The sequence below is a fragment of the Triticum urartu genome, chromosome 5A (assembly GCF_056163025.1).
Source record: "Triticum urartu cultivar PI428250 chromosome 5A, HENAU_Tu73, whole genome shotgun sequence".
NCBI classification, from domain to species: domain Eukaryota; kingdom Viridiplantae; phylum Streptophyta; class Magnoliopsida; order Poales; family Poaceae; genus Triticum; species Triticum urartu.
In genome coordinates, this window is record NC_141877.1 from 152701397 (window position 1) to 152729000 (window position 27604).

At 44.1% G+C, this 27604-nt stretch overlaps 1 protein-coding gene across 1 annotated transcript; it reads right to left on the minus strand.

The window, feature by feature from the left end:
- Positions 1 to 15813: 15813 nt before the first annotated feature.
- Positions 15814 to 26442, minus strand: LOC125508266 (phenylalanine--tRNA ligase beta subunit, cytoplasmic). Its single transcript, XM_048672915.2, has 19 exons — positions 26253 to 26442; positions 26087 to 26142; positions 25877 to 25980; positions 24808 to 24937; positions 23974 to 24089; positions 23811 to 23877; positions 22537 to 22578; positions 22344 to 22385; positions 22088 to 22164; positions 21740 to 21866; positions 21467 to 21634; positions 21058 to 21183; positions 18260 to 18370; positions 18018 to 18152; positions 16987 to 17061; positions 16617 to 16724; positions 16444 to 16533; positions 16281 to 16367; positions 15814 to 16195 (listed from the first exon to the last, which is right to left on the minus strand). The coding sequence occupies exons 1-19, from the start codon at positions 26308 to 26310 to the stop codon at positions 16127 to 16129; spliced, it is 1788 nt and encodes a 595-aa protein (XP_048528872.2). The 5' UTR covers positions 26311 to 26442; the 3' UTR covers positions 15814 to 16126.
- Between the last annotated feature and the right edge of the window lie 1162 nt (positions 26443 to 27604).

Below are 27604 nucleotides of genomic sequence, written 5' to 3' on the forward strand. Positions count from 1 at the left end.
AGGCTTCAGGATGTTTCCTCTTCCTTGCTTCAGCCTCAGCAGTCCTCATCTTCTTCAGCTCTAAAGCGGTTGACCGGGCCTTTGGCTTCGAGCTAGTCATGCTAGTTGGGAAGACAATGGGATCTGCTTCCTGCCTTGGTGCGTTGGGTTCGGCCACAGTGGGCTTCTTCTTCTGCTTGGCAGCCATCCTGGGATCAATGCCCGGACGCCCAAGGGCCTTGCGCTTCTCAGCCTCGTTGTAGCCTTACACACACTTGTCAGCCAGGCTCTTCATGCGCTCACGAGAACCTTGAGCTTCTGCGCGTTTCTTGAGAAAGGCTTCTTTGATCTTGTGCAGCATAATCTTGAAGTTTTTCACCTCTTGCACGCTGAGCTTGGCCATATGCTTCTTGAACTGAGCTTTCTCAAAATCAATCTTTTGCTTCAGTTCAACAATGCGCTGGGCGATAGCTAATTCTGAAGCAATGGCGCCATGGAAGGCGACACTGAGGCCAATGGGTAGTTGCAGATCTTCGAAGCTGATGTTGGGCGTGTCAAACCACTCATCAATGAAGTTGTGGATGATTGTCACGTCAAAGAGAGGCAGATCATTGAAGATTTCTGCTTCTTCTTTGCTCTTGATGAGTTGCTCAAGAGCGTCATCTGCAAGATCTTCATCACTGGACAGATCAATGGCATCGTTTCGCAGAATGGCAGCAGCTGTCAGTTCTTGGCCGGTGTGTGGCAGAGGCATCTTGACCTTCTGGGGCTTGGAGATGCGTGACAAATCTTCAGACTGCACACTGTCTTCAGGAGGTGCAGTGGCCAGTGGCTTCGCCCTGTGAGATTTTTGGTGCAGAGGCAGGCTTTGAAGCTTTTGGCTGCCTCAGCTTCTTTGGCTTCGGCACTGCAGGCGCTTCATCTGATTCAGCGTCATCTGCAGGCTCATTCACGGCAGTCCCTTGAACCACGATATGGGTGATGAGACCTTCAAGGTTGTAGAAGGGCCCAAGAAGATTGGGTTCAGCTTCGCGAGTTCCATCGGTACGGGGAGCAGAGGGACCAGGGTTGAAGTCTAATCCCAAGGCCTTCTTGTTTTGCTTCGCTGAGTTCTGGGCAAACTGGAAGTTGCGCTTAAACAGATTGTCGTCACGACACCATAGCAGTGACGATGGGTCAGCATCCGCAGGCTGTGGTCCACGGACCATGCAGGGATAGAAGCCTTGTTCAATGGCTTCATCTCTGGTCCTGGGTTGAAGATTTTTGTAGAGGATGTCTCCCCATGGTCGCTTGATGGCATTCTTTTCAGCATATTCCTTTGTTACAAATCTGTACTTGAACCACTGTTCTGCCCAATAGCGTCGAATCCATTGGATTCGTGTCTTGTGCTGATTGTAATCCTCTTCAGGATCTGTCTTGTACAGCTCTGAGAGGTCATCGGGCAGATCTCTTGATGTTTCTCCTCGACGCTTTCTGCCACCCTTCCTTGCAGATTTCTCTGAAGCCATGAATTTTAAACTGAAAGGCTTCAATACGTTCAAAGGCTTCAAAGGTTTTCGCTTGCTGGACAAACAGGAACTGGCTTCGGGAGAATTTATATGATGCTGTAGGAATTCTGTAAATGAATGCAGACTATGAGAACCAAGGGATTTTCCCACGGACATGTACCTGTGACAGCATTAAGGTGCGAGGGAAGGGGAAGAGGTCATATGCATTCTCAGAAGATTTTGAAGATAAATCAGTTTAGAAGACATTGACCTCATCGTGCAAAGACATTCACTCATAAATAAGGAGTTGGTTCCAGATTTGTACGAATCTAGAGATTAGTACAAGTGAGGAATCTAACTACTTTGTGAAGCATAAGTGAATATACTAGGCATGTTATGAGATGCAGTATGAAAGAGATCCAACTTGTGTGAATAGAAACTGCTTGTGGTAGAAAGTGACAAAGCTATAGGATTAAAGGGGCCGTAAAAAGGAAATTTTATTTACCACACGTAGAACTGCTAGATGGAGTGGAAGAGGAGGCCGAGCAGTTCGATCGTCCATGCCCTAACTTGGCGACGGAGGACACCTACGGCGACGGCGGAGAGGACGATGTCCGCGGTCGGCGTGAAGACGGCGTCGGAGAGGTTGCGGCAGCGAAGCGCTTCATCGCCGGCGTCGTCGAGGGCTAGCGGTGGCGCTAGGGTTCGTGCGAGAGTGGAAGAAGAGATAATGACTGTGGTGAGGCGTGTATTTATAGGGACAGGGGCGGCTCAGTGTTATTACACAGGTGCCCCTGGCGATTCACATCTGAGGAACACGTGGCCATCATGCAGCATATCGGGGGTCGTTCCACGTCCCGCGCACGCCTGGATTGTCGGGTGGTCGTTCCCACTTCTCCGGGTTTCAGGTGAAGGAATGAGCATTGAAAACGGACTTAATGTTTGTCTCTATATCTTCTGCTGACAAGGACGCAGAGAAGACATTCGACAGTTTCAATAGAATGCATATGATTTGGAGAGATAGAGTTTGAGATAGAAAGCATAGAGAGGTTAGGGTCCGATCACATTCACTTAGTTCAAAAGATTCAACAAGAAGACATAGCTATAAGTGAATGCTGTAGAGGACAGAACACTAGTATATATATATATATATATATATATTCAACATAGTGAAGATAATCATGAAGACATGTTGAGATTGAAGCCAAACCAAATGTGAAGACATAGCAAATGTAACGCCATGAGTGAAACACTTCAAACAGAATATTTGGTGGTGGCGTTACCCACCGTATAGGAAGTATTAGACCCAGACATGGCGCATAATTATCGTGGTGCTCCGAAGTCAAATTCCACATTAATGTATTCACACTTAGAATGTATGTCTTCATTGATTGAAGATATACTTTACTTCGTGTGTTGCACATCTAAGTCATCAATATGCATAAGTGTTAGGATGTGTGCCTGATCACATGACATTTGAGGATTCCAAGATATTTAGCTCACACCGTAACTTATAAAATCTCTTCTCATCCAAGGGCTTGGTGAAGATATCTGCCAATTGCTCTTAATGTTGACGTGTATGATATCAATATCTTCCTTCACAACATGATCTCTGAGAAAGTGATGACGAATTTCAATGTGCTTTGTCTTCGAGTGCTACACTGGGTTGTTGGCAATCTTTATGGCGCTTTCGTTGTTGTAGTAGAGTGGCACTTGCTTCAGATGAATGCCATAGTCCTTGAGTGTTTGCTTCATCCACAGAAGCTGAGCGCAGCAAGATCCAGCAGCAATGTATTTAGGTTCAGCAGTGGAGAGAGATACACAGTTCTGCTTCTTTGAAGACCAACATACAAGTGATCGTCCCAGAAAATGACATGTGCCTGATGTAGACTTGCGATCCACCTTGTCACCAGCATAATCAGCATCCGAGAATCCAACCAGATCAAACTCTGAGCCCTTTGGATACCATAATCCTAGAGTTGGGGTGTGAGCCAAATATCGAAGAATTCGCTTCACAGCTAAGTGATGCGACTCCTTTGGTGCTGCTTGAAATCGAGCACACATGCAAACACTAAGCATAATATCTGGCCTAGATGCACATAGATAAAGTAAAGAACCAATCATGGAGCGGTATACCTTTTGATCGAACTCTTTACCATTGTCGTCGGGACCCAGATGATGTTTAGCTAGCATTGGCGTCGTGAAGCCTTTGCAGTCTTGCATACCGAACTTCTTCAGGTAATCTTTGAGATACTTCTCTTGAGATATGAAGATGCCGTTGCGTTGCTGTCGTATTTGAAGACCGAGGAAGAACTTCAGCTCTCCCATCATGGACATCTGATATTGCTCTTGCATCATATATCCAAACTCTTCACTGTACTTCTGATTGGTGCAGCTGAAGATAATGTCATCCACATATATTTGGCACACAAACAGTTCACCATCATATGTCTTCGTGAAGAGAGTGGGGTCGAGGGAACCAGGTATGAAGCCTCTGCTCTTTAGGAAGTATTTGAGTGTGTCATACCAAGCCCGAGGGGCTTGTTTGAGGCCATACAGTGCCTTGTTGAGCTTGTATACCATGTCAGGATGTTTTGGATCTTCAAAGCCAGGCGGTTGTGCAACATACACTTCTTTTTCAATCTTGCCATTGAGAAAAGCACTCTTCACATCCATTTGGTATAGAAGTATGTTATGATGATTTGCATAGGCCAGCAGTATGCGTATGGCTTCAAGTCGAGCCACAGGAGCAAATGTTTCATCGAAGTCAATGCCTTTCACTTGAGTATATCCTTGAGCAACGAGACGAGCTTTGTTTCTGACAACTTGACCATGCTCATCTTGCTTGTTGCGGTATATCCATTTAGTGCCTATTATATTGTGCTTCTGAGGATCAAGACGCTTGACCAGTTCCCATACATTATTCAGCTCAAACTGTTGAAGCTCTTCTTGCACAGCTTGAATCCATTCAGATTCCATGAAGGATTCTTCAACTTTCTTGGGTTCTGTTATTGAGACGAATGCGAAGTGCCCACAGAAATTTGCTAGCTGAGTTGCCCTTGAACGAGTGAGCAGACCGGGTGCATTGATGCTATCAATTATTCTCTCAATCTACACTTCATTGGCAACACGAGGATGCACAGGGCGAAGATTTTGCTCTTGCTGATCATTGTCATTGTTAGTGGAATTGTCTTCAGGCTGAGCATTGTCTTCAGGTTGATCAGGTGCAGAGATGATAAGTTCCTCTTCAGGTTGAGCTTCAGAGGGTATGATTTCTCTAGTTCCCATTAGTTTGATTGATTCACTAGATGGAACTTCATCTAGCACATTTGGCAGGTGCTCTCTCTGTGAACCGTTAGTCTCATCGAACCGCACATCCACTGTTTCAACCACTTTATAATGAAAGAGATTGAAGACTATAGGAGTGCGAATCCTTTCCATATCCATGCATAAAACCCTCATGTGCTTTTGGTGCAAATTTTGAAGTGTGATGTGGATCCTTGATCCAGCACCTGGCGCTAAATACTCTGAAGTAACTGACATTTGGCTTCTTGCCAGTAAGGAGCTCATAAGATGTCTTGTTCAGAAGCTTGTGAAGATAAACACGATTGATTGTATGGCATGCATTATCAATGGTTTCAGGCCAGAATTTTCTTGGAGTCTTGTATTCATCAAGCATCGTTCGGGCCATCTCAATGAGTGTTCTGTTCTTGCGTTCGACGACGCCATTCTGCTGTGGCGTGTACGGGACTGAGAATTCATGTGTGATGCCCAAAGTATCAAGATATGTATCAAGGCCAGTGTTCTTGAATTCAGTGCCATTGTCACTTCGGATGTGCTTTATCTTGGCGCCATAGTTGTTCATTGCTCGATTGGCGAAGCGTCTGAAGACATCCTGCACTTCAGTCTTGTAGAGGATTATGTGCAGCCAAGTATATCTAGAATAATCATCAACAATGACAAAGCCATAGAGACAAGCAGTAGTAGTAAGAGTTGAGTAATGAGTGGGACCAAAAATATCCATGTGGAGCAGTTCGAAGGGTCGAGTAGTTGTCATGATTGTCTTCGAGGGATGTTTGGCCCTCGTCATCTTTCCTGCTTCACAGGCACCGCATAAGTGATCTTTCTTGAACTTGACGCCCTCGATGCCTATGACATGCTTCTTCTTTGCAAGGGTGTGGAGGTTCCTCATGCCAGCATGCCCTAGCCTCTGATGCCAGAGCCAGCACTCTGAAGTTTTTGCTAGAAGACATACGGCAAGCTGTGGTCCTGCTGAAAATCTACCACGTACAAATCATCTTTCCGATACCCTTCAAACACTAGAGACTTGTCAGATTCCATTAGAACAAGGCAATGATATTTTCCAAATATTACGATCATGTTCAAATCGCAAAGCATTGAGACAGACATTAAGTTGAAGCCAAGGGGTTCAACAAGCATGACTTTATCCATGTGTTGATCCTTTGAGATTGCAACTCTACCTAGACCCAATACCTTACTTTTACCAGTGTTAGCAAATGTGATGTGACTCTTGTCGGATGGACGTAAGGTTGAGTCCATAAGAAGGCTTCTTTTACCAGTCATGTGATTGGTACACCCACTATCAATAATCCATTCTGAAGACACTGGTGTTGTACCCTACAGTGCAGTTAGGGGGATAGGCTTCACGAAGAGAATTCTGAAGCAAAAACATTTGACGAACCAGTGGGTTATGAAAGCTTAGATCCAGATTAGGACTGATAGGGAGAGTAGCAAGCGATTCAGGAACGAAGTACATAGTAAGACCATTCGGGCATTTGATCTTGCGCCCTACAAGATGTTTAAGGTCCCCAGCAATAGCGTCAGATGATTTTGGTTTTCTGCTGGAGACCTTTCCCTGCAAGAGAGAGTTAAGCTTTCTTAGCCACCCACATCTTCAAGGGTGGCTTAGAAGCGATAAGTCTAAGTGCAACATCTGAGAACTTTGGCTTTGGAGCCCTAACAAACAGTCTTGCAGGTGGACAATATTACTCATAAGAATAAGCAGAATAGTTCTTGGTCTTATGAACATGGCGGTTTGATGAACCGCGCTCATATTCATAGGCCTGAGTATGGTTTCCCTGCAAAACATTTGCGTTAGTGCGACTCAGGTGAGTCCTCTGTCTGTATGAAGCCTTTGGACCGTATGAAGCCTGTGGTCTGGCGTTTGTCTTGTTCACCTGTGGTGTCATGATGACATTCATAGGAAGATTTTCCAAACACTTTTTCGGCACCCAGATCTTCTTCACAGGCGTCCCATTCCTGCAGTTAGTACCAATATACCTGGCAAACACTTCACCATTCTGATTCTTAAACAGTTTATAGTTTGCATCAAAGGATTCATCAATGACAATGGGGTTAGCACAAGTGAAGCCAGATAGATTGGATGGATCTGCTGAAGGTTCCTTTGCAGCAACCCATGTGGTTTTGGGGTACTGCTCAGGTTTCCAGTAAGAGCCATCAGCATTCATTTTCCTTACGAACCCAACACCCTCTTTTCTCGGGTTTCGGTTCAGAATCTGCCTTTTGAGGAAGTGTCTGATGCCCTTTAAGACTTTTGTACATCCCTGTTTCAAGCAATGTCTTCAACCTAGCATTCTCATCAGCAATAGCAGTGGTATCCTCAGCAGAGGGGTTAGTTACCACATCAACCGTTGAAGATATTGCAACAGTAGCAGCAATAGAACATTCAGCAACAGAAGTAGCATTATCACGCTCAATGCATTTAAGACATGGTGGTTCAAATCCTTCCTGAGCGGAACTGATCTGTTCGGCGCGAAGTGACTCGTTTTCCTTTTGAAGATCTTCATGAGCCGCTCTCAATTTCTCAAGATCTTGCTTCCTTTGAAGATAATCATAGGAAAGTTTTTCATGAGTTGTTGAGAGCGTTTCATGACGACTTTCAAGTTCCTCATACTTAACATGAGGATTTTTTATGTCTTCAATTAAGGACTCAGATCGAGTCATTTCAGCGCCTAACAGATCATCGCTTTTGTCTAACAGTTTTTGAATATGTTCCATAGCTTTCTGTTGTTCAGTTGCAATTTTAGCAAGTGTTTTGTAGCTGGGTCTTGAACCACAATCAGAGTCATCTTCACTAGATGTTTGATAGTGTGTAGTGCGTGTGTTTACCTTGGCACCGCGTGCCATGAAGCAGTAGGTAGGAGCGGAGTAGTCCTTGTCATTTGCATCGGTGTCGGTGATGAAGTCATTGTCTTCAGTGTTGAAGATGGACTCGGCAACGTATGCTGTAGCCAGACTTGCAACGCCAGAACCGGACTCCTCCTCAGACTCCACCTCCGCCTCCTCAAAAGCGGACTCCTCTTCTGAATCCATTTCCTTGCCAACAAACGCACGTGCCTTGCCAGATGAGCTCTTCTTGTGTGATGAAGACTTTGAGGAAGACTTGGAAGAAGACTTTGAGTATTTCTTCTTCTTCTTGTCGTCAGAGTCATATTCCTTGCTCTTCTTCTTCTTTTTGTTCTCATTGTCCCACTGCGGACACTCGGAGATGAAGTGGCCAGTTTTCTTGCACTTGTGGCATGTTTTCTTCTTGTAGTCATGAGCAGAAGCTTCATCATTCCTTGAGCTTGATCGTGAAGATTTTCTGAAGCCTTTCTTCTTGGTGAATTTTTGGAACTTCTTCACAAGCATAGCAAGTTCCTTTCCAATGTCTTCAGGGTCATCAGAACTGCTGTCAGATTCTTCTTCAGATGAGGAGACATCTTTTGCCTTCAAGGCACGAGTTCGCCCATAGTTGGGACCGTAAATATCTCTTTTCTCAGAAAGCTGAAACTCATGTGTGTTGAGCCTCTCAAGTACGTCAGATGGATCGAGTGTCTTGAAATCAGGACGTTCTTGAATCATCAGGGCTAGGGTGTCAAACGAACTGTCAAGTGATCTCAGGAGTGTCTTGACGACTTCATGCTTGGTGATCTCAGTAGCGCCGAGGGCTTGAAGCTCATTTGTGATGTCAGTGAGTCGATCAAACGTGAGCTGGACATTCTCATTGTCATTTCTCTTGAAGCAGTTGAAGAGGTTGCGAAGGACACTGATTCTCTAATCTCTCTGGGTTGAGACGCCTTCGTTGACCTTGGAGAGCCAGTCCCAGACTAGCTTAGATGTTTCCAAAGCACTCACGCGGCTATACTGTCCTTTGGTCAGATGACCACAGATTATATTCTTGGCAGTAGAGTCCAGTTGAACGAACTTCTTGACGTCATCGGCAGTGACACCTTCTCCAGCCTTGGGAACGCCGTTCTTGACAACATACCATAGGTCAACGTCAATGGCTTCAAGATGCATGCGCATCTTATTCTTCCGGTAGGGATATTCAGTTCCATCGAAGACGGGGCATGCAGCGGAGACTTTAATTATCCCTGCAGTCAATATAGCTGAAACTCCAGGTGGTTAAACCGAATCACACAGAACAAGGGAGTACCTTGCTCTGATACCAATTGAAAGTGCGTTATATCGACTAGAGGGGGGGTGAATAGGCGATTTTTATGAAAGTCTTCAAAACGTGGAAGTTTCGAAGACAAACGATAGAAATAAACCTATTACCATGCAGCGGAAGGTAGACTACACTAGGCAAACCATAGTCAAGTATTTAATGAAGTGAAAGCACAATGACTAATAGCAGCTAGGTAGTAAGGTGTAACACCCCAATAATTAAGCTACAGTAAACCCTGACAAATGATACCAAGTCACCTTTTTTTTATTAAGCTTAATCGACTCTTATTGAAAACCAGTTCGAGTTCAAATTTGGATGCAACTTGAAAATTTAAATGTTTCAAAAGGTAAAATAAAAATGTAGGTTGGGCTGCAAATATTCACTATCAAATTTTCATATAAGAATTATCATTTTTCAAAATATACAAGTGCCACTAAACATTTTAAAACGGACTCATAAGCTTTTATTGAAATAATCTAATTTAAATAAATCTGTAAACATTCCGAAAATATTTAACACTTGTTGGAATAGCTCAAAATATTGCCTAAAATTTATGTGATAGTTTGCACAATGAATTGAAATCATCTAGTACCTAAACTAAATAGAAAACAATAGTAACTAAGAAAACAGAAAAGAAAAAGGGAAACCTACTAATAAAAAGAAAAGAAACCTAATCTATTGGGCCCCTTGGCCCATTTAGAAAAACAGCCCCAGCCCACCCGTAGCTCCTTCTACCTACCGCTACAGGAAGCAGGGGAGGCCGTGGCAGCCATCCCACGGCCATGGGTGCGCCCGGCCAGGTGCCAGCCATCCCGCGGCCCTCCCTGGCTGTTAAGTCAGACGCCCGCGACCCCCTGGCAAACCCTAACGCCCATCCCCCTCGTCTCCTTCTCCGCCTCTCGATTTCGTCCACACCCGAGACCACAGTTGTTGCTGCCTTCTCGATCCCGTGGCCACCGGCCTCACCTCATCGCGCCAAGACGTCCAGGAGCTCCTTCATCGTCTTCTCCTTCGCCCTCGCCTAAGGGCTCGAGCTAGGAGGGCTGGTACGCTCGACATCGAGCATATCTTCGTCGATACATCGCCGGTGTCCGACGTTGTTTGCCGCGGCTCTGGTCCACCTCCGGCCTCCCCGACCACATCTTCGAGTTTGCGGTGAGCTCCTCCTCCGACCCCCCCCCATTCCCGGATTCAAACCGTGCCCCCGCGCGTCGTTGCTCGCCGAGGCCGAAGCTTCACGTTCACATCACCTCTGTGTACTATGTAGTTGCAGCCTCGCGCGCCTCTGCGGTGCTCTCGTACGCCTATGGCCTCCCCATGCATGCCCCCGTCCACGCACCGCACGCGCGCCACACATCTGCCTGCGCCCTGCCTCCTCGAAGCCGCGCCCCGCGCATCACTTTAGCCGCGCCCCTGCTCGTCTGTGTTGCTGCCTCTCCGTAGTCGCTCGTGCCCGCGCGCGCCTAGGCTCGCTCACGCCTGCCTGCTGCCACGTCCGCTGCTGCTCTGCTTTGCGGCTCCGCTGCTACTTGCCGCTGTTGACTGCGTTGCTCCTGCTGCCATTAGCTGCTACTGCATCTTGCTGCTCTGCCTGTGTTGTTGCTGCTACAGGAACCTTCAGTTACTGTAACGCTAGCTAGCTAGCTTTTCAATTTCTACAATAACTAACCCTCTAGACAGCTCCTAAACAGCGCCTAAGCGACTGTTAACAGGAGCAAAATTATTATGTGAAGGTAGTATACTTGACATACTTCATTTTATCCCACTGGACCAAATCCATTTGATGCATGTATTAAATACTATGAAAATCACAAAAAGCTATTTTTGTTAACAGAATACAGTTTTAATCTCCTCTGTGTGGGGGCTGTATGTGTGTGGCCGGCTATGCAACAGCCGTGTGTGGCCGGCCCTTGTTTAACTAGTATATCCTAGGATTAAAGTTAGTGGTAAGTTAGTCTAATAGTAGATGACATGTAGATTCAAGGTTAGTTTAGAGAAAAATATTTTTTTTAGAAAAAGGTCTAAGTCAATGACATGTGGCCCCTACATTGTTCATATGTTGACTAGTCAAAATATTTGACTAGGTCAACCCAACCCCTCTGATCCACCATCATATACTACAGCTAGAATACACAACGTGACAAAAGTATTTTTGTTGTTTTATTTCGAATTAAAAGAATTCTGTAAATTCAAAATATGTTTAAAGCTTTGTAAATTCATATAAAATAATCCGTAACTCGGATGAAAATACTTTTGTACATGAAAGTTGCTCAAAACGACGAGACGAATCCGGATACGCAGCCCGTTCGTCCGCCACACATCCCTAACCTATCGAACACGCAACTTTCCCCCCTCCGGTTCGTCTGTCCGAAAACGCGAAACACCGGGGATACTTTCCCGGATGTTTCCCCCCCTTCACCGATACCATCTCGTACCGCGTTAGGGTACACCTAGCATCACGCTTTGTCATGTCATGCATCGTCATGCATTTGTTTGCATTATATTTATTGTTTCTTCCCCCTCTTCTCTCGCTAGACACCGAGACCGACGCCGCTGCTACCCAGTACGACTACGGTGTTGACGACCCCTCTCTCTTGCCAGAGCAACTAGGCAAGCCCCCCCCTTGATCACCAGATATCACCTACTCTCTTTCTACTGCTTGCATTAGAGTAGCGTAGCATGTTACTGCTTTCCGTTAATCCTATTCTGATGCATAGCCTATCCTTGCTACTACTGTTGTTATCTTTACCTGCAATCCTAATGCTTAGTATAGGATGCTAGTGTTCCATCAGTGGCCCTACACTCTTGTCTGTCTGCCATGCTATACTACTGGGCCGTGATCACTTCGGGAGGTGATCACGGGCATATACTATATACTTTACACTGTTACATTACTGGAGAAACTGTTTGGAGATGGGGGCTGAAGGGGCAGGTGGCCCCATCCAGGTAGTGGTGGGCCTGAGTTCCCGACGGCCCCCGACTGTTACTTGAGGCGGAGCGACAGGGCAGGTTGAGTCCACCTAGGAGAGAGGTGGGCCTGGCCCTGGTCGGCGTTTGCGGATACATAACACGCTTAACGAGATCTTGGTATTTGATCTGAGTCTGGCCACTGGCTTATACGCACTAACCATCTACGCGGGGACAGTTATAGGCACTCGACGTCGTGGTATCAGCCGAAGCCTTCGTGACGTCAGCGACTGAGTGGCGCGCGCCGGGTTGGACCGCGTAACGCAACTTCCTTTGTAATGGAGGTTGCTAGGTCTGCTCACCGGCCGCGTACGCAACGTGCAGGTGTGCAAAGGGCGATGGGCCCAGACCCCTGCGCCATAGGATTTAGACCGGCATGCTGACCTCTCTGTTGTGCCTAGGTAGGGCTGCGACGTGTTGATCTTCCGAGGCCGGGCATGACCCAGGAAAGTGTGTCCGGCCAAATGGGATCGAGCGTGTTGGGTTATGTGGTGCACCCCTGCAGGGAAGTTGATCTATTCGAATAGCCGTGTCCCTCGATAAAAGGACGACTCGGAGTTGTACCTTGACCTTATGACAACTAGAACCGGATACTTAATAAAACACACCCTTCCAAGTGCCAGATACAACCGGTGATCTCTCTCTCACAGGGCGACGAGGGGAGGATCATCAGTTAGGATTATGCTATACGATGCTACTTGGAGGTCTTCAGTCTACTCTCTTCTACATGCTGCAAGACGGAGGCTGCCAGAAGCGTAGTCTTCGAAAGGACTAGCTATCCCCCCTTATCCCGGCTTTCTGCAGTTCAGTCCACATATAATAGCCTTATTCCAGTTGATACCAATGCATACATATGTAGTGTAGCTCCTTGCTTGCGAGTACTTTGGATGAGTACTCACGGTTGCTTTCTCCTTCTCTTCCCTCTATCCTTTCTACCTAGTTGTAGCAACTAGATGCTGGAGCCCAGGAGCCAGACGCCACCGTCGACGACGACTCCTACTACACCGGAGGTGCCTACTACTACGTGCTGCCCGCTGACGACGACCAGGAGTAGTTAGGAGGATCCCAGGCAGGAGGCATGCGCCTCTTTCGATCTGTATCCCAGTTTGTGCTAGCCTTCTTAAGGCAAACTTGTTTAACTTATGTCTGTACTCAGATATTGTTGCTTCCGCTGACTCGTCTGTGATCGAGCTCTTGTATTCGAGCCCTCGAGGCCCCTGGCTTTTAATATGATGCTTGTATGACTGATTTTATTTGTAGAGTTGTGTTGTGATATCTTCCCGTGAGTCCCTGATCTTGATCGTACACGTTTGCATGTATGATTAGTGTACGGTCAAATCAGGGGCGTCACATAAGGATCAGGTAGGAAGATATTATGAAGCCAAACAGAACACGCAGTCACTCAGTGAAGACAAAAGATAGTGCAATCATACAATGACTTCACAAGGACCAACAGTAAGTAAAGGGAAGGGAAGGATGAAACCAGTGACTCGTTGAAGACAATGATTTGTTGGACCAGTTCCAGTTGCTGTGACAACTGTACGTCTGGTTAGGGCGGCTAGGTATTTAAACCTGAGGACACACAGTCCCGGACACCCAGTCCTGAACACGCAGCTCAGGACACCCAGTCCTCACCGTATTCCCCTTGAGCTAAGGTCACACAGACCTCGCCCAATCACTCTGGTAAGTCTTCAAGGTAGACTCCCAAACCTTCACAGACTTCGTTCACCGGCGATCCACAATGTCTCTTGGATGCTCAGAACGCGACGCCTAACCGGCTGGAGGATTCACAGTCCTCAAGTGTAATAAGTCTTCAGATCACACAGACAAGAAGACTTAAGTGATGCCTAACTCTCTTTGGCTCTGGGTGGTTAGGGCTTTATCCTCGCAAGGAATTCTCTCTCAAAGGCTTCGAGGTGGGTTGCTCTCAAACGACAAAAGTCGTACACTAACTCTGAGCAGCCAACCGTTTATGATTGTAGGGGGTGGGCTATTTATAGCCACTAGGCAACCCGACCTGATTTGTCCGAAATGACCCTGGGTCACTAAGGAACTGACACGTGTTCCAACGGTCAGATTTCAAACTCACACGGCAACTTTACTTGGGCTACAAGCAAAGCTGACTTGTCCGACTCTGGACAAGATTCGCTCTCATAGTCTTCACTCGAAGACACAGGTTTTGGTTAAGCATCACTTCAGTCATTCTGACTGGTTCTTTTGAACCCCACTTAACAGTACAGTGGTTCCTATGACTCAACAAAGAAAAAGAACTACAAAAGATCTAAGTCTTCGAGTTCCATAGGCTTCAAGCGATGTCTTCTCTTGTCATAGTCATCGATGTGAATATCTTCATATACCACCTTTGACATCAATGTCTTCATATATTTTTAGGGGTCATCTCTGGTAGAAAAACCGAATCAATGAGGGACTTCTACCTGTGTTGTCCTGCAATTCTCACAAACACATTAGTCCCTCAACTAGGTTTGTCGTCAATACTCCAAAACCAACTAAGGGTGGCACTAGATGCACTTACACTATGTGTCTTTCCCAGATGATCAGTAGTGATGCACAGTTGGGGCGATCGGGGACCATGTCGCATGTGGGGGTTGATCTTTATTTTGGTACCGTAGTCGGACCATGAGTGTATTGGATGATTGTAATGTTATTCATGTATTTGTGTGACGTGGCGAGTGTAAGCCAACTATGTATCCTTTCTCCTTTTATATATTTACATGGGTTGTTGTGAAGATTACCTTACTTGCGACATTGCTTTCAATGCGGTTATGCCTCTAAGTCGTACTTCGACACGTAGGAGATATAGCCGCATCAATGGCGTTACAATACGACACAGAGCTGCCGGCGGCTAAACGTGGGCTCGCTCTCCAAGTTCAAGGGCGCCTCGTTCCTCTCAACTGGCACTGTGCAGTAGGAGGGGTAACGAAGCGGCCACAGAGGCAAGTGCTAGCGGTCAGCGAGAAGAGACGGAGGACAAAGTTCAGCATACTCACGCTCTTCTCTTATTTGACGTCTCTTGGTTTGTCCCCGGCGGAGACAATATCCACAGGCGACATGGCGGCTGCAGCTTAGAGGGAGGAAGAAGATAACTACGCGGCTTTTCCTACTTTCTTGCGCATGCTCTGTTTTTAAAAAAGAGGTCAAGGGTTTTTTTTTTAAAACAGAGAAAATACTGTGGTTTTGTAAATACTACTGTTTTAATACCACAGTTTTTAGTCATAGCCAAACAGCTCATAGTAATTAATACTATGGTATTTTGAAAAACTGCAGTATTCTTCAAATACTTCAAAAATACTTTGTTATCAAACAGGGTCTAATCTTCATTTCCTATGTTTTAATACCACAGTTTTTAGTCATAGCCAAACAGCTCATAGTAATTAATACTATGGTATTTTGAAAAACTGCAGTATTCTTCAAATACTTCAAAAATACTTTGTTATCAAACAGGGCCTAATCTTCATTTCCTAGCGCAGTGAACCAAGTCCATCCAATTCGTCAATGCACAAAAGAGCCCCACATGGACCTAGACACAGTGGCCGCGGCGGAAGCTCCGTCCTAGTGGACCTTGTGATTGTGGCTTGGAAGAGCGGTCCGTCCCGATCGGGAAAGGATTGGACTCGCCTTGTCCGTCCGTTCGTGCCCGGCTCTGTCCGTCAGCCATGAGCCGTCAGGACTGGAATAAGAAAGAAAGAAAACGTCTGCAGCTTGAAGGCAACGCGCCCACAATTGGCCGACCAAGAAAACAACGCGCAGACGACCAAAATTTCCGTAACAGATATCGGGAGAAGCAGACAGCAGAGTTCAGCCGCAACCTGCTCAACTCACAGAACTGAATTGTCAGGTTCGGTGAAAAAGGCGCTGGACGCTAAATTTACTTGAGCATCGTGTCAAACATGGTTTGGAAGGGATTTCATTAACTCAACTTGTTGCCTTTCCACCGCCTAATTCTTCACAATATTAATAACTGGTATGTTTCATAGAAACATGTGTGCCAAAATGGTGCTGTATAATTTGTATCAAAACGGAAACAAAGTAAGGCAAGATCTTTCACTCGCAAAAAAGCTGAGAGGCATCTACAGTATCATGATATTGCTTAGCACGACTAAAATGAGGGTCCGGTCCTGTTGGGTTGAGATACCACACGCCTGCCAGACTGTCAAGTGAACAAAACCAACCTAGAGAATCCCCTGACTCACATACATGGCAACTACAAAAGAGCCTCAATGTCAATCTCGACAAAGGTGCAGGGGTCCGGAATGCCAAATTTTCTTAGCACCTGCATGTAACAGACTAGGTCAGAATTATTGTTCACAGCTCATCATTCCATGGCATATTTTTTTGCGTGTGACAGAAAAAATTACCTCAGCGTGGACAATTCCCAAGTAGCCAACCTGCTTTCCATCACTCTTAACAATTTTGCATTGTCTTTTAGTAAAGAACTCGGGTTCCTATAAGACGAGACAATCAGTACACCAAAGGAACCTTGGATGTACCACAAATGCATCGACAATTTCAAATGCTTACACTTGAAGGAACATAGTAAGTCTGGCCGAATTTTACGCATGGAGAATGTGTCACGATTTTGACGATCCTATCCACCAAACCCATAATTTCCTGGGTAATTGATAACATTTAGCCAAGGCCAACAACAAAGCACTTTAAATATTACTCCTGCAGAGGAAGTAATTGTGTATTACCTCAAATCCAGAATTACTATTACAGTACAAAGCTGCAAGCCGGCGATTATTGGAGGCACCAACATCACGTGAAGCATCCAATGACACTACATCCCCAACTTCAAAAATCTGCACACATAACAATGCTGAAAAATTATACTATGGCCAATTGGTTATTTCCAATATAAGCAGCTCTATGAAAGCATTCCTTTTCGATCATGATAAACATATTAACAAACATAATTTTACAAACCAATATTATGTGTCAGCAAACAATTAGAATGTTGTTATATAAAAAGGGGAGTATATGCACATTAGCCACATGAAAAGCACCTCGGTAACACTGCTAACACTATGCAGACGAATACTATTGTTTGTTTTCATAAAGTACCTTTATGGGTCTTGGATGGTCTATATTATGCTTCAGCGTTTTCAACAAACATGACATCAGACTACTCCTTACAACCTGCAACATCACAAGCAAAACAAACATACATCACGCACTGGAATAAGCACATTTGAATTGTGCCCCCTCCGTTCCTTTATATAAGGTGTGTTTGTTTTTTCAAAAGTCAAACGAGTGCATGTTTGACCAAGTTTTTAGAAAAACATATCAATATCCACAATATAAAATTTATATCATTTTATTGATCATGAAAGCTAGTTTCACATTTTATCTATTAGGTATTGCAGATGTTTCTATTTTATTCTATAATCTTGGTCAAACTTTCAAATGGTTGACTTGCACGGAAACCAATACACCTTAAATTCTGGAACGGAGGGAGTATAATTATATTTCAAGGTCTTACATTAGAACCAAAATGTATTGATTTGTTTTGCAGTAGGTAAGGGAAGACAGCTAAATATGAATGACCACATATACTACGAGTATGACGACAATCTATTTAACTAACATCATCCAAAAGGTATATTAATCAGAAAGACAGAACCATAGCATTTCATCAACTATAATCAGTAAATAATGCAGCACCAGAGACTAGGTGTCCATGCATTCATGATTGTACTAATTAATCAAAAAGACAGAACCATAACATTTCATCAACTATAATCAGTAAATAATGCAGCACCAGAGACTAGTTCTCCATGCATTCATGATAATACTAGTTAATCAAAAAGACAGAACCATAACATTTCATCAACTTTAATCAGTACATAATCCGGCACCAGGTGGTAGTTGTGCATGCATTCTTGATTTTGCTTGTGTGCATATTTAAATTATCTACAACTATTTAAAAAAATGAAGCTAATAAAGATACCAAGCCTAGAAGGCCAGGCCTCAATGAATGAACGCTTAACATGCATTAACAACATAATGACATACTTTTTTCTACTGTAACAAGCAGTAACAAATAAATGAAAGATCCAATCATAAAGACACCCTTCAGTACTTGAGCAATTCACCTCAAATTCAGAAGTACGGGGGTTTGCAATAATGACTGCTTTATTTCCATCGTCTGTCCTGTTTAGCATGTCAAAGTTTTCTTCGTGTGAAGTCAAAACAAATGTGAGCACCTCCATATAACCAGCTCTTGCAACCTGCCCCAAAAACATTGTTCTCCCAGTAAAATATCGATGAGTGAACAGATGCATATGGAACACAGCTGAAGGATCGCTACAAGGTACTGAATATTTTAAGCACATACCTCAGCACGGATTTTATCAGAGAAACGGTTTAGTGGTTGCCTTCCACCTATTGTCATAGACTTTGGCTTTGATTTTGGCACATTGTTGTACCCATAAGCTATAGCAACATCCTGTACGGAATGAAAATGAAAATCAAACCAGAAACTATCAACCAATTCTAAATAATCTTTCCGTAAGATAAAGCACGGATTGACTCCGTGGGTTCACCGTCACAATACGCTTCTTTTCGTGAATTTACGCTTTTAGTTTAAATATAAAACATATACGTGGGGTGGTACTAATTGGTTACTCCCTAATTTTTGTCGGTCTTCGTCCGTCCGTCCGTCTCAACCAAAATTCCCCGCATGGGCCGCACATAGCTTATTTTGTGCATCCCCGCATGGGCCAAGGTGGGCCTGGTCGGATATTTTGGCAAAAAAATAAATTTACTTGCGTCACGAATTGAACTCACGATCTGTCAAACCATACCATACACACATACCAACTAAGCAATATCAGCTCACGTGTAGTCAAGACGTTTACTTTTCTTATTCAATAGTACCACCTCGCCCCCTTACAACTGAAAGCACCAACATATATACGTCTTAGAGTTACACTTTATCAACCAGCTCAATAAGTCGGCTAAGGAAGGAAGGAAAATGAGTCTAGGGAAGGAAAGATATATGGTGGGCCAATTAAAATAGGAAGGAAGGAATATCCATACTACGTGGGCGCTAATTAAACTGGAAGGAAGGAAGAGAATGATGGATGCGGTGCGTCCTATGTGGACTAATTAGACGAAATTCAGGCTAATTAACTTGTGGGAAATTAATGAGATTCATAATGCCATGCTTGCTGCATAAATTTAAAAGAGGGGTTTAAGAAAACAAGTATTAAAGGAGATTAGGTGAAATTGCTAATTGATGATTGTTCAAGAAAAAAACAAGAAACCCCCTAATTAAAGGAGAGTTTTTTTAAGGCACCCGAGTGTATTTGTGTGGAGGGCCTTCCTGTAATTGGCGTGGAGGGCGGCCGCTATCCGGCCCTGCTTGGATCCTAACCAAATACAATGAAGAACGACTCTTTTGTAGTCTTTTCAGTTTCCTCCTCGGTGTGTACATGTGTGTTGCTGTGCAAAGCTCAATCGCATTAAGTTTCCTATAGCTAGGTACACGAGCTAGGTTCTGCATATACCAGCTTGATCTGCATGCAGATCTTATAGGAAAGCAAGACTGGATCGATTTGTCCTAGAACTGTGTACATGTGTAAAGTTGTGCAAAACTGAACACAACATAGTTTCATGTACCTTGATTTGTTGGTTCTGCATGTCAATGTTGATGATCTCAAACAACTACTTGGTTCTGATTGTTGATGTTATAGGATGGATGTGTGCACAATGAGAGAGCATCATGGAGATAGCAGAAACTAAAGGCCTAATTTGCCTCCACACATGGTTTTGTCTTGTCCAATTTCACAGCTTGACTGGTTAATAACTTACTATTTTACTGGTCATGGAACAAACTATGTATAGGTCTAGGTCAAGACGGGGTGGATGATTCATCTGCCTAAGTTGGGTAGGGTCCATCAACAACACGAAACTGCTCGGTAAAAGAATATTTCACAGTTGCGCCTTAGAAAATCAAGCCATGAAAATACTGTCAATTTCTCTATTTTTTCAAAGGCCTTTGAAAAATAATTATCTCTTTGTGGCACATGTTTACCTCCTCTTCAACGGTTTCCATGTTAACTGGACCCTGGGCCGGCCCCGGGCCAGGGCAGCAGGGGCGACGGCCTGGGGCCCAGTCAAATTAGGGGCCCCGACCTAGTGCTGCTATATATAGATATGGGCCTTGATGAAATGCTAAATAAAAAAGAAAGATTCTGTAGGCAGGGAGGCCTATCTCCAGCAGAAGCCCAACTGTGAAGGCAGGCAGGCACGCACACGGGCACAAGGGCAGTTGCTCAGAAAAAAAAGGGGGCACAAGGCCAACAACAACCCGCTGAGAATGAGACCACAATTGAGGAAAACAATGCCCATATGAGACTCCTATAAATATTTGAGTGGCTGTGAGAATCCTGCAAGTGTAGATGAACAAGGATCTTCTCCTTTTGATATCTATGACCCTAGAAACTGGGACACTCTTGACAATAAATCAAGAGATATTCTGATTATAAAAAGGGCATACAAGGGAACAAAATCTTGTGTTTGAAATAGACTACATTTATCTTGACAGTTTCATTTCATGATTTTGCATCAAAAAATGCACAGAGCCATTTCTCATGATTACTGGAGGCTTGGAGGTTCGCTAGTATGTCATTTCTTTTCTGTTATGCTCCATGACTTTTATGATGTTTGATTTACACCTAAAGTATGAAATTGTTATTTATGACTTGGAGTGATATTTACCAAGGAAAATTACCGTTGTTTATTATAGCTTTGCAATATATTTTTTTATCAATGTATGGAATCAATTTTTTCCTCCAATGCTGTCACTGGGCCCATTCATTTGAGTTCGCCCCGGGGCCCCCGAAACTCCAGGACCGGCGCTGACTGGACCCCATTAAAGATTACATCACCTAGGCGCCAACTCAATATGAGGGCGCTCGAAAACAAGCCGACGAACTTCCGCACTCGAGAATTCAGAAAAAATGTTTCATGTCTACCACATCTGCACAACCTGATTCTCGTGCCTTGCAAGCTATGTTACTTTAGTTGAAGGAATGATAATGTAGGGATGCTATTTTCTCCCGTTGCAATGCACGGGCAATTTTCCTAGTAACTACAAAAAAGACTTTGATAGGTAGGGGCATATGTTACCTCTGTTAGATCACGGGCATGCAGAACATCACTTCTTGTAGGAGGGACAGACACCGAAATACAAGGCTCCCCATTTGATGAACAAAGTCTCGCTTGCAATTGCATTTTGTTCAAAAGGGAGATAACCTGAACTTTCAAATACTCAGTTGTATCATTTCACTTGCTCAAAGCTGCGAACATAAATTCAAAGAACTCAAGCAGAAAACATTGCCTTACATAATTATCAAAAATATTTGTTTAATTTAATTTTGAATACAGGTAGAACATTGCAATTTGCATCAGAAAAACCAGCTGTTCTACAGTAGAGATCGAAATCTATCACTTGTTTCAATTATTACATATGAGGTCCGTGTTTCCAGCGAAAAGATATGCTGTACTTGATGATCTTTCAGGCTTCAATAAAGTATACCTGTGTCTCATCTAGGGAGATTCCAATGGGTCCAACAATATCAGAGAGCGGAACTTCCATTTTATAACATGAAAGATCAGGATAAATGGCTGTGCTTCCATCATAAGATACCACTTCAACTGGTTCCACTTCAAACTTATTTTCACAGTACTCCGAAAACATTGCAACCTAGACACATAGGTAACAAGTGCATCAACAAAACAAATCTAATCTTCATCCAAAAGGACAGAACAATTACAATCTAAAAGATAGCAAGCATTACATTACACCTACCATTGTGTTCAGAACAATATTTGCTTTTGTAAGGTCTGTCGCAGTGCATTCGATAAACACATTCCTTGTCTTAAGGGTGATAGCAGAATGTGCACCATTGATGATAGGAGGTAAAGATAATACAGTTCTGCAAGTATTGAAGTGTCAGCTTGCTGTATGGGCAGTACAAAACAAGGACCCAGAATAAGTACCAGGACAGTCCTGGTACAAACAATATATGCATCATAATATTAAGTGAAGTATTGAACTGGTAACTAAACGTGTGTCTTGCCTTTTATAACAAGACCATACGCCTTGTAACAAAAATAAGTTGAGAAATGTAACCACAATACCATGAAATGGGTTTACCTGTTGCTATCATGTATAACTGGGTAAACTGGAGAGTTCTCGATTATATGCAAAAATTTCTTCAATTTCATGTCCGACTGCCAAAAGAAAGTGTAAGCTATCAGTGACCAAATATATGTACAGAGAGAGTATTTAAGGAAAATCAGAACTAAGCACCAAGGGTATAGAACTGCAGAACTTCAGAAAATCATGGTTCCCACGGTCATAAGTAGCAATATTAAGTATACCAACGGCATTATAACCTATAGCTACTTACTCTGTAGAAATCCATCAATGCATCCGCTCTGAAATTTTGCTCCTGAACCAATATAACCAAGCAAACGAAAAGAAGAAATGTAAGTCAAAACTGCTGTTTTCCCAGAAACCCGCACAAAAGACTGCAGGAATGCTCTAACAGTAATGTGTAAAGTGGAGATATGTATCGCTGGTTTAAAGTGGTGAATTTTAACCTGCTTTAGTGGGATAAAATTGATTTCCTGTGGTGGTAGAGCCTGAAAAGATTAATTAATATGTCAAATAAAGGATATAGGAATCAACAGGGGCATTTGCATCGTCGCATCATCAGCTATAAAGTTAAAATAATATTTGTGAGTTTTGATCAAAATGAAAAAAGCTTATCCGAAAGAGGCACATAAGAAGATATATACTATAGTCAAGAATTGCTTGCAAGGTCGAAAATTCCCACAAAAATCTCTAAACATAAATAAAATATCAACTTATGATACACTTGAAAAGCTCAGCACCTGATGGTGTTTTTCTTTGTATTTACTTCAACTAGCCAAGCTATCAAAGAATATGGACAGTATAGGGTATAGCACGGAAATTGGGAAAGGCCCATCCAAACACCACAACTCAACACATACATCAATTCAACAACTTCAAACAAGAAACCATGCCTAGGATGCACAATGGTTCCAAGGTTAATGCACCAGTTACACCAAAATTAACACCGATTCTCCGAATTTCCATCCGAAGTCAATAGCATCAGGAACAGTTTGATTGCACATGTCAGGGAGAGCTACTCTTCAAATTTTACTAACTAGACCCGAACCCCCGCCTTTCACTTGTCAGTTAACCACCCCGGAATCAACAGCAGTCCGCAAAAATGGCACCGATTGTACTTATAGGCTGGAATAACACCAACAGTGGGGAGCACCTTGGGCTGGTGTTACAAAGCTTCAGACCATAATGCAATAGGTTTAAATAACAGGGCACAAGTTTCCCCCAAATTAGGGCTTCTCTAAAATGCTGGTGAAAAGGAGGTCCAGTTTATCAATACAAGCTGAGAGTTAGCTCCAGCTTGAAGACAGCCTGTTTAAAAGTATAGTTTGCTTCTGGTGAACTCAAGACAAACCTGAACTCCCCCAAACAGGGCCTGAGGCAGCGGAAGGGAGCTTCTGGGGCCAATAAGCTATAGCCTTGACATGAGCTAGCTCCGTGGATACATGCAAAATCAATTAAATGGACCACAGCATGTCCTGTGTTTCTATATCCCTAAAAAACTTAACTACCCTTGAAAAAAAAAGCTTTAGCAATGATCCTCAAACAGAAATATGGCCCCCCACCCACCAACCACAGAGAAGAACAGAAAATGCAAAACACGCACAGAATGAAATAGCAAGGATGTGCCTGACGGAAATACAAAGCTCTCTGGGATGTTTGATGGAATTAATAAGGAGCGTCAACTAACTGTAGCTAAATTGCAGCAAGGTCAAAAAATTACCTCGTATGTGAAGGGTCCTTGTAGAGTGTCCAAATCATGGGTACCAATAGCAACAAGAGTTCTCTTCCTGTTCTCCAGCACAACAATGAGTTAACTAAGGGTGATGATCTTCAACTCAAATACAACAAACTAACACACCACCGCTAGCCCAGACAAGTTGTACCGGCAAATATTTTGATGGAGTTTGTCTTGAAGATCAATGAAGCTGTTGTATCTGACTTCATCAAAAGTTACTCCTCTTAGGACAGCACAAACTACATATGGTCTAATTTGCGAGGTCTGCAAGAGAAATAAAATATCAGCTGGTCAAGGCTTTGACTTTCCTTTAATAGATGTGTGCATACATAATCCATTTCTTCCTAGAGAAACAGGGTCAAGATTTAAAAAAAAACGTAATCCATTACTTGACATGTCATCTGCTGCTAGCGTCTAGAATCTCAAACGCATGGACAAGTTAACATCAAGGAATTTTCATGTCTTTTTCTGCTATACAAGTGGTCAGGGCTACAACTGAACATTTATGACACACATGGATTAAGTATGACAAACATATGTATAGAAAATTAAACTAGTGTGTTAACCGCTGCCTTTGTTTTCTTTTTCCAAACCCCTTTTTTGTCATTCATTTAACTCACTGAGTCATTTCTCCTTTTTTTTGAAATGTTTTTTATCCAGAATATACACTAACAATGAAGTTGTTCAAGAGAGTTTAAAATTGAGACGAGCACCAAGCCCTTAGCTCTGTCTATCGATTTTATCCACAGCCAATACAGAACTGTTACCCAGAAGTTAGCAAAAAATTTCAAGTATATTAATTGAAAATTTGAAGATACTCAACCTTATTGTTTTTTTCTCATATTTTTCGAGTACATTAATTGAAAATTTGACATATGTCGTAACATGGCAATAAGAAATTATAAGGATAAAATATAATAACCATACGTATAATAAAGAGCTAGATGAGGGTAAAAGTAAACCTTCCTGGTCAACCCATTACCTGTGATCTAACATGCATCTGAAGCATTGAACCACGAGGGATTGAGGCAATTTTAAATATAGGGGTAGCTTCACTCCCAGTGAAAATGCGAAGGGACCTTGCTATTCCTTCTAGACATAACAAATCATATCTGCATGCATTGTAATGGACATCACACTGCATAAGAAATCTTTGCTAATTCTTTGTAGTTGTTTAGCAACCAACAAATCATCCAATTGAACTTAGTAAATTAAGAAAACATATCGTGAAAGCATAAGGCAGCCAAGACATTTCCGGTGCATACTTGACGCCAGCAATACTAATAAGGTGATACTCCCATCTATAAAACCAGTGTAGACTATTTGGAAGTTCAACAATTTGAAGTCTTATGTCACATCAGACATATACGAGCAAACAGTTCTTTTTCTTTTGCTGGAAAGAAAGCAAAAGCAGAAGTTCTGGATGAACACAATGTGCTGTGTGGAAGTTCAACTATTTGAAGTCTTATCTCACATCAAACATGTACGAGAAAGCAAGTTATTATACTACATGTGTCTCACAGCATCAAAAAATTTCTTACTACACCCAAACTTAACAAGAGAATAGAACTAAATACAAAAGTAACAAGACAAAATAAACTACTCCCTCCGTAACATGAATTACCATCAAATATAGGAATGGCGCAAGCCAAAGTTTATGTCAAATTAAATGGAAATCAGAGTGAACAAAACCTACACATGTTGGTTCCAAATTTGACGCCAAGACCAAAAGAATCACCATAATTAATGCAGGCTAAGACTTGAGCTGACATTAGTACGGATTAACAAGGTCAATCTCCGCAAAGTCCAACCATTAAGTGACACATGGCATGCACGACACCCATATACACCAAAAACTTTTAACTGAATTGCAGAACAAAATTTGCTCGTGACACCAATTCATACACACATATTCAATTAGCAGCTCAATGCAGACTAATTGAGCTAGTGATACCGAAGACGTACAGATATCTCGCATGATAGCAACTCAAGTCAGAGCAGTTTAGCCACTTGTATAGACAATTCAGCTGGTAAAACCGAAATGCGATTACCTATTGGCGGCAACCTCAATCTTGTAGATGACCTCGTCATCGCCGTCCGCTTCGACGTCTTCCTCCAGGTGCTTCTCCTTCCGGATGATGGCCTTCTCTGTGGTCTACACAAACCCAATAAAGCAAATCACATCAAACGAAATTAACACCCAAACAGCAAAGCATGCGAGTATAGGAGAGAGAAAAAGGGCACAGATCCGAGAGGCTCACCACATCATCGAGTTCGATGCCGAAATCGAAGCAGAGTGCCTCGAATTCGTCTTGCGCTGGAGCATCCACAACAAAGAGACGAGATAAGTTAGGCGTTCTCGCGGCGGGTTAAGGGAGGGAGTACGCGGCGGGGTTCAGGGGTGGGGGGCGAGGGGGAGGCGCTTACTGTAGACCCTGCCGAGTGCGGCGAAGAGGCGGTCGCGGCCGACGCTGACCGTCGGCATCGCGAGCGGCGGTGTGTCGCTTGCTGGCGGCGGGACACGCGAGCGGCGGCTGCGGCGGGGAGAGGTGAACGCGCTGGCGAGAGGGGGTTTGGACAGACAGGTGGGGCGCGGGGCTCAGGGTTTTTATCTTTTTCTCCTTTGTACGATGATGAACTGACCACCTGCACGCGTACGGGATTGGGCACGCCGCCACGATAAGGAAGGCATGCACGGACTGCCGCGGCCCTGATCACAGATGGTTAGGGTTGGAGAGAAGGATAGAGAGAGATCAGTGCTACAGATCTTTTTTTTTAAACGTTGGCAGTAGCACTGCCAAATTCATTGATCAGAAAAAGAGTAATAAGAACACCTCCAAAGGAGAAAAGCACCGCAAAAGGGCTAGTGTAAAAAGAAAAGAAAAAAAACAGAAACCCGCCGGCACCAACACAAACCCAAGATTCGCCAGCAACCATGCACATCATCGGAATCCATCATCGAGGCCTCCAAGATGACGCCTCCCAGAAGGAAGTGGTATCGAGAGGACCACCATCATCCGATTTGGCTCCGCCAGATCTTAGGTTTTCACTCGAAGACCTCAGTCATGAGGCAGGAAAAGCAACGAGCTCCACGGCGGTACCTCCAAGGAAGAAGACGACATCCATAGATGCCGTTACCGTCGGCTTCGACAAGGTCGATGCAAGATTTTCATCCGGAGCCAAGCCTTCCGCCAACCATCCAGGATCCGAGACCAACCAGCACCACCGTGCAGAGCAAGGCCAAGCATACACTACCAGACACGGGATAGTCGCCGCCGCACGCAGAATCTAGGCGAGCACACGCCAACCTGACCGGTCCGCACCGCCGCTCGCAGGACCTGGGCGAACCAAATCGACTCCGGCCATCCTCCGGCTCCGTGCAGATCTGGGCGAGATTTCGCACCGCAGCGCACAGGAAAGAGCGAAGTAGAACCATTGCAGACTGGCCCGCACCGCAGCGCGCCGAAACAGAGCGAAAACCAAGCCAAAACTTAACGCGCTCGCATCACCGCGCGCAAAGACCGGACCTCCGTGCTGGATCTGGTCTGCCTGAGCCTCCTCTAGCACCAACAGGCTGGACGGCGCCCCTGCTCTAGGAGCTGGACGTGCACACGCTTGCAAGGGGAACCCACCAGCATCCACCGGCACCACCGCTCCCGCCTCCCCTATCCAGGCGCCACTAGCCAGCGAGATCTGGGCACGGGACCGCCCAAACTCAGATCGGGCTTGGAGCCCCTCACCGCCGTGTCGCCCAACCTCCTCGCGCACCGGCGCAACCA

What these genes read in the sequence shown, in the direction of transcription:
- LOC125508266 (XM_048672915.2), bottom strand. Translation starts at nt 26,310, where the DNA reads ATGCCGACGGTCAGCGTCGGCCGCGACCGCCTCTTCGCCGCACTCGGC. An exon ending in GCATCGAACTCGATGATGTG is followed by an intron (nt 25,981 to 26,086) that starts GTGAGCCTCTCG and finishes GGGTTTGTGTAG; the next exon opens with ACCACAGAGAAGGCCATCAT. An exon ending in TCTCCCTAGATGAGACACAG is followed by an intron (nt 21,184 to 21,466) that starts GTATACTTTATT and finishes TTGAAAGTTCAG; the next exon opens with GTTATCTCCCTTTTGAACAA.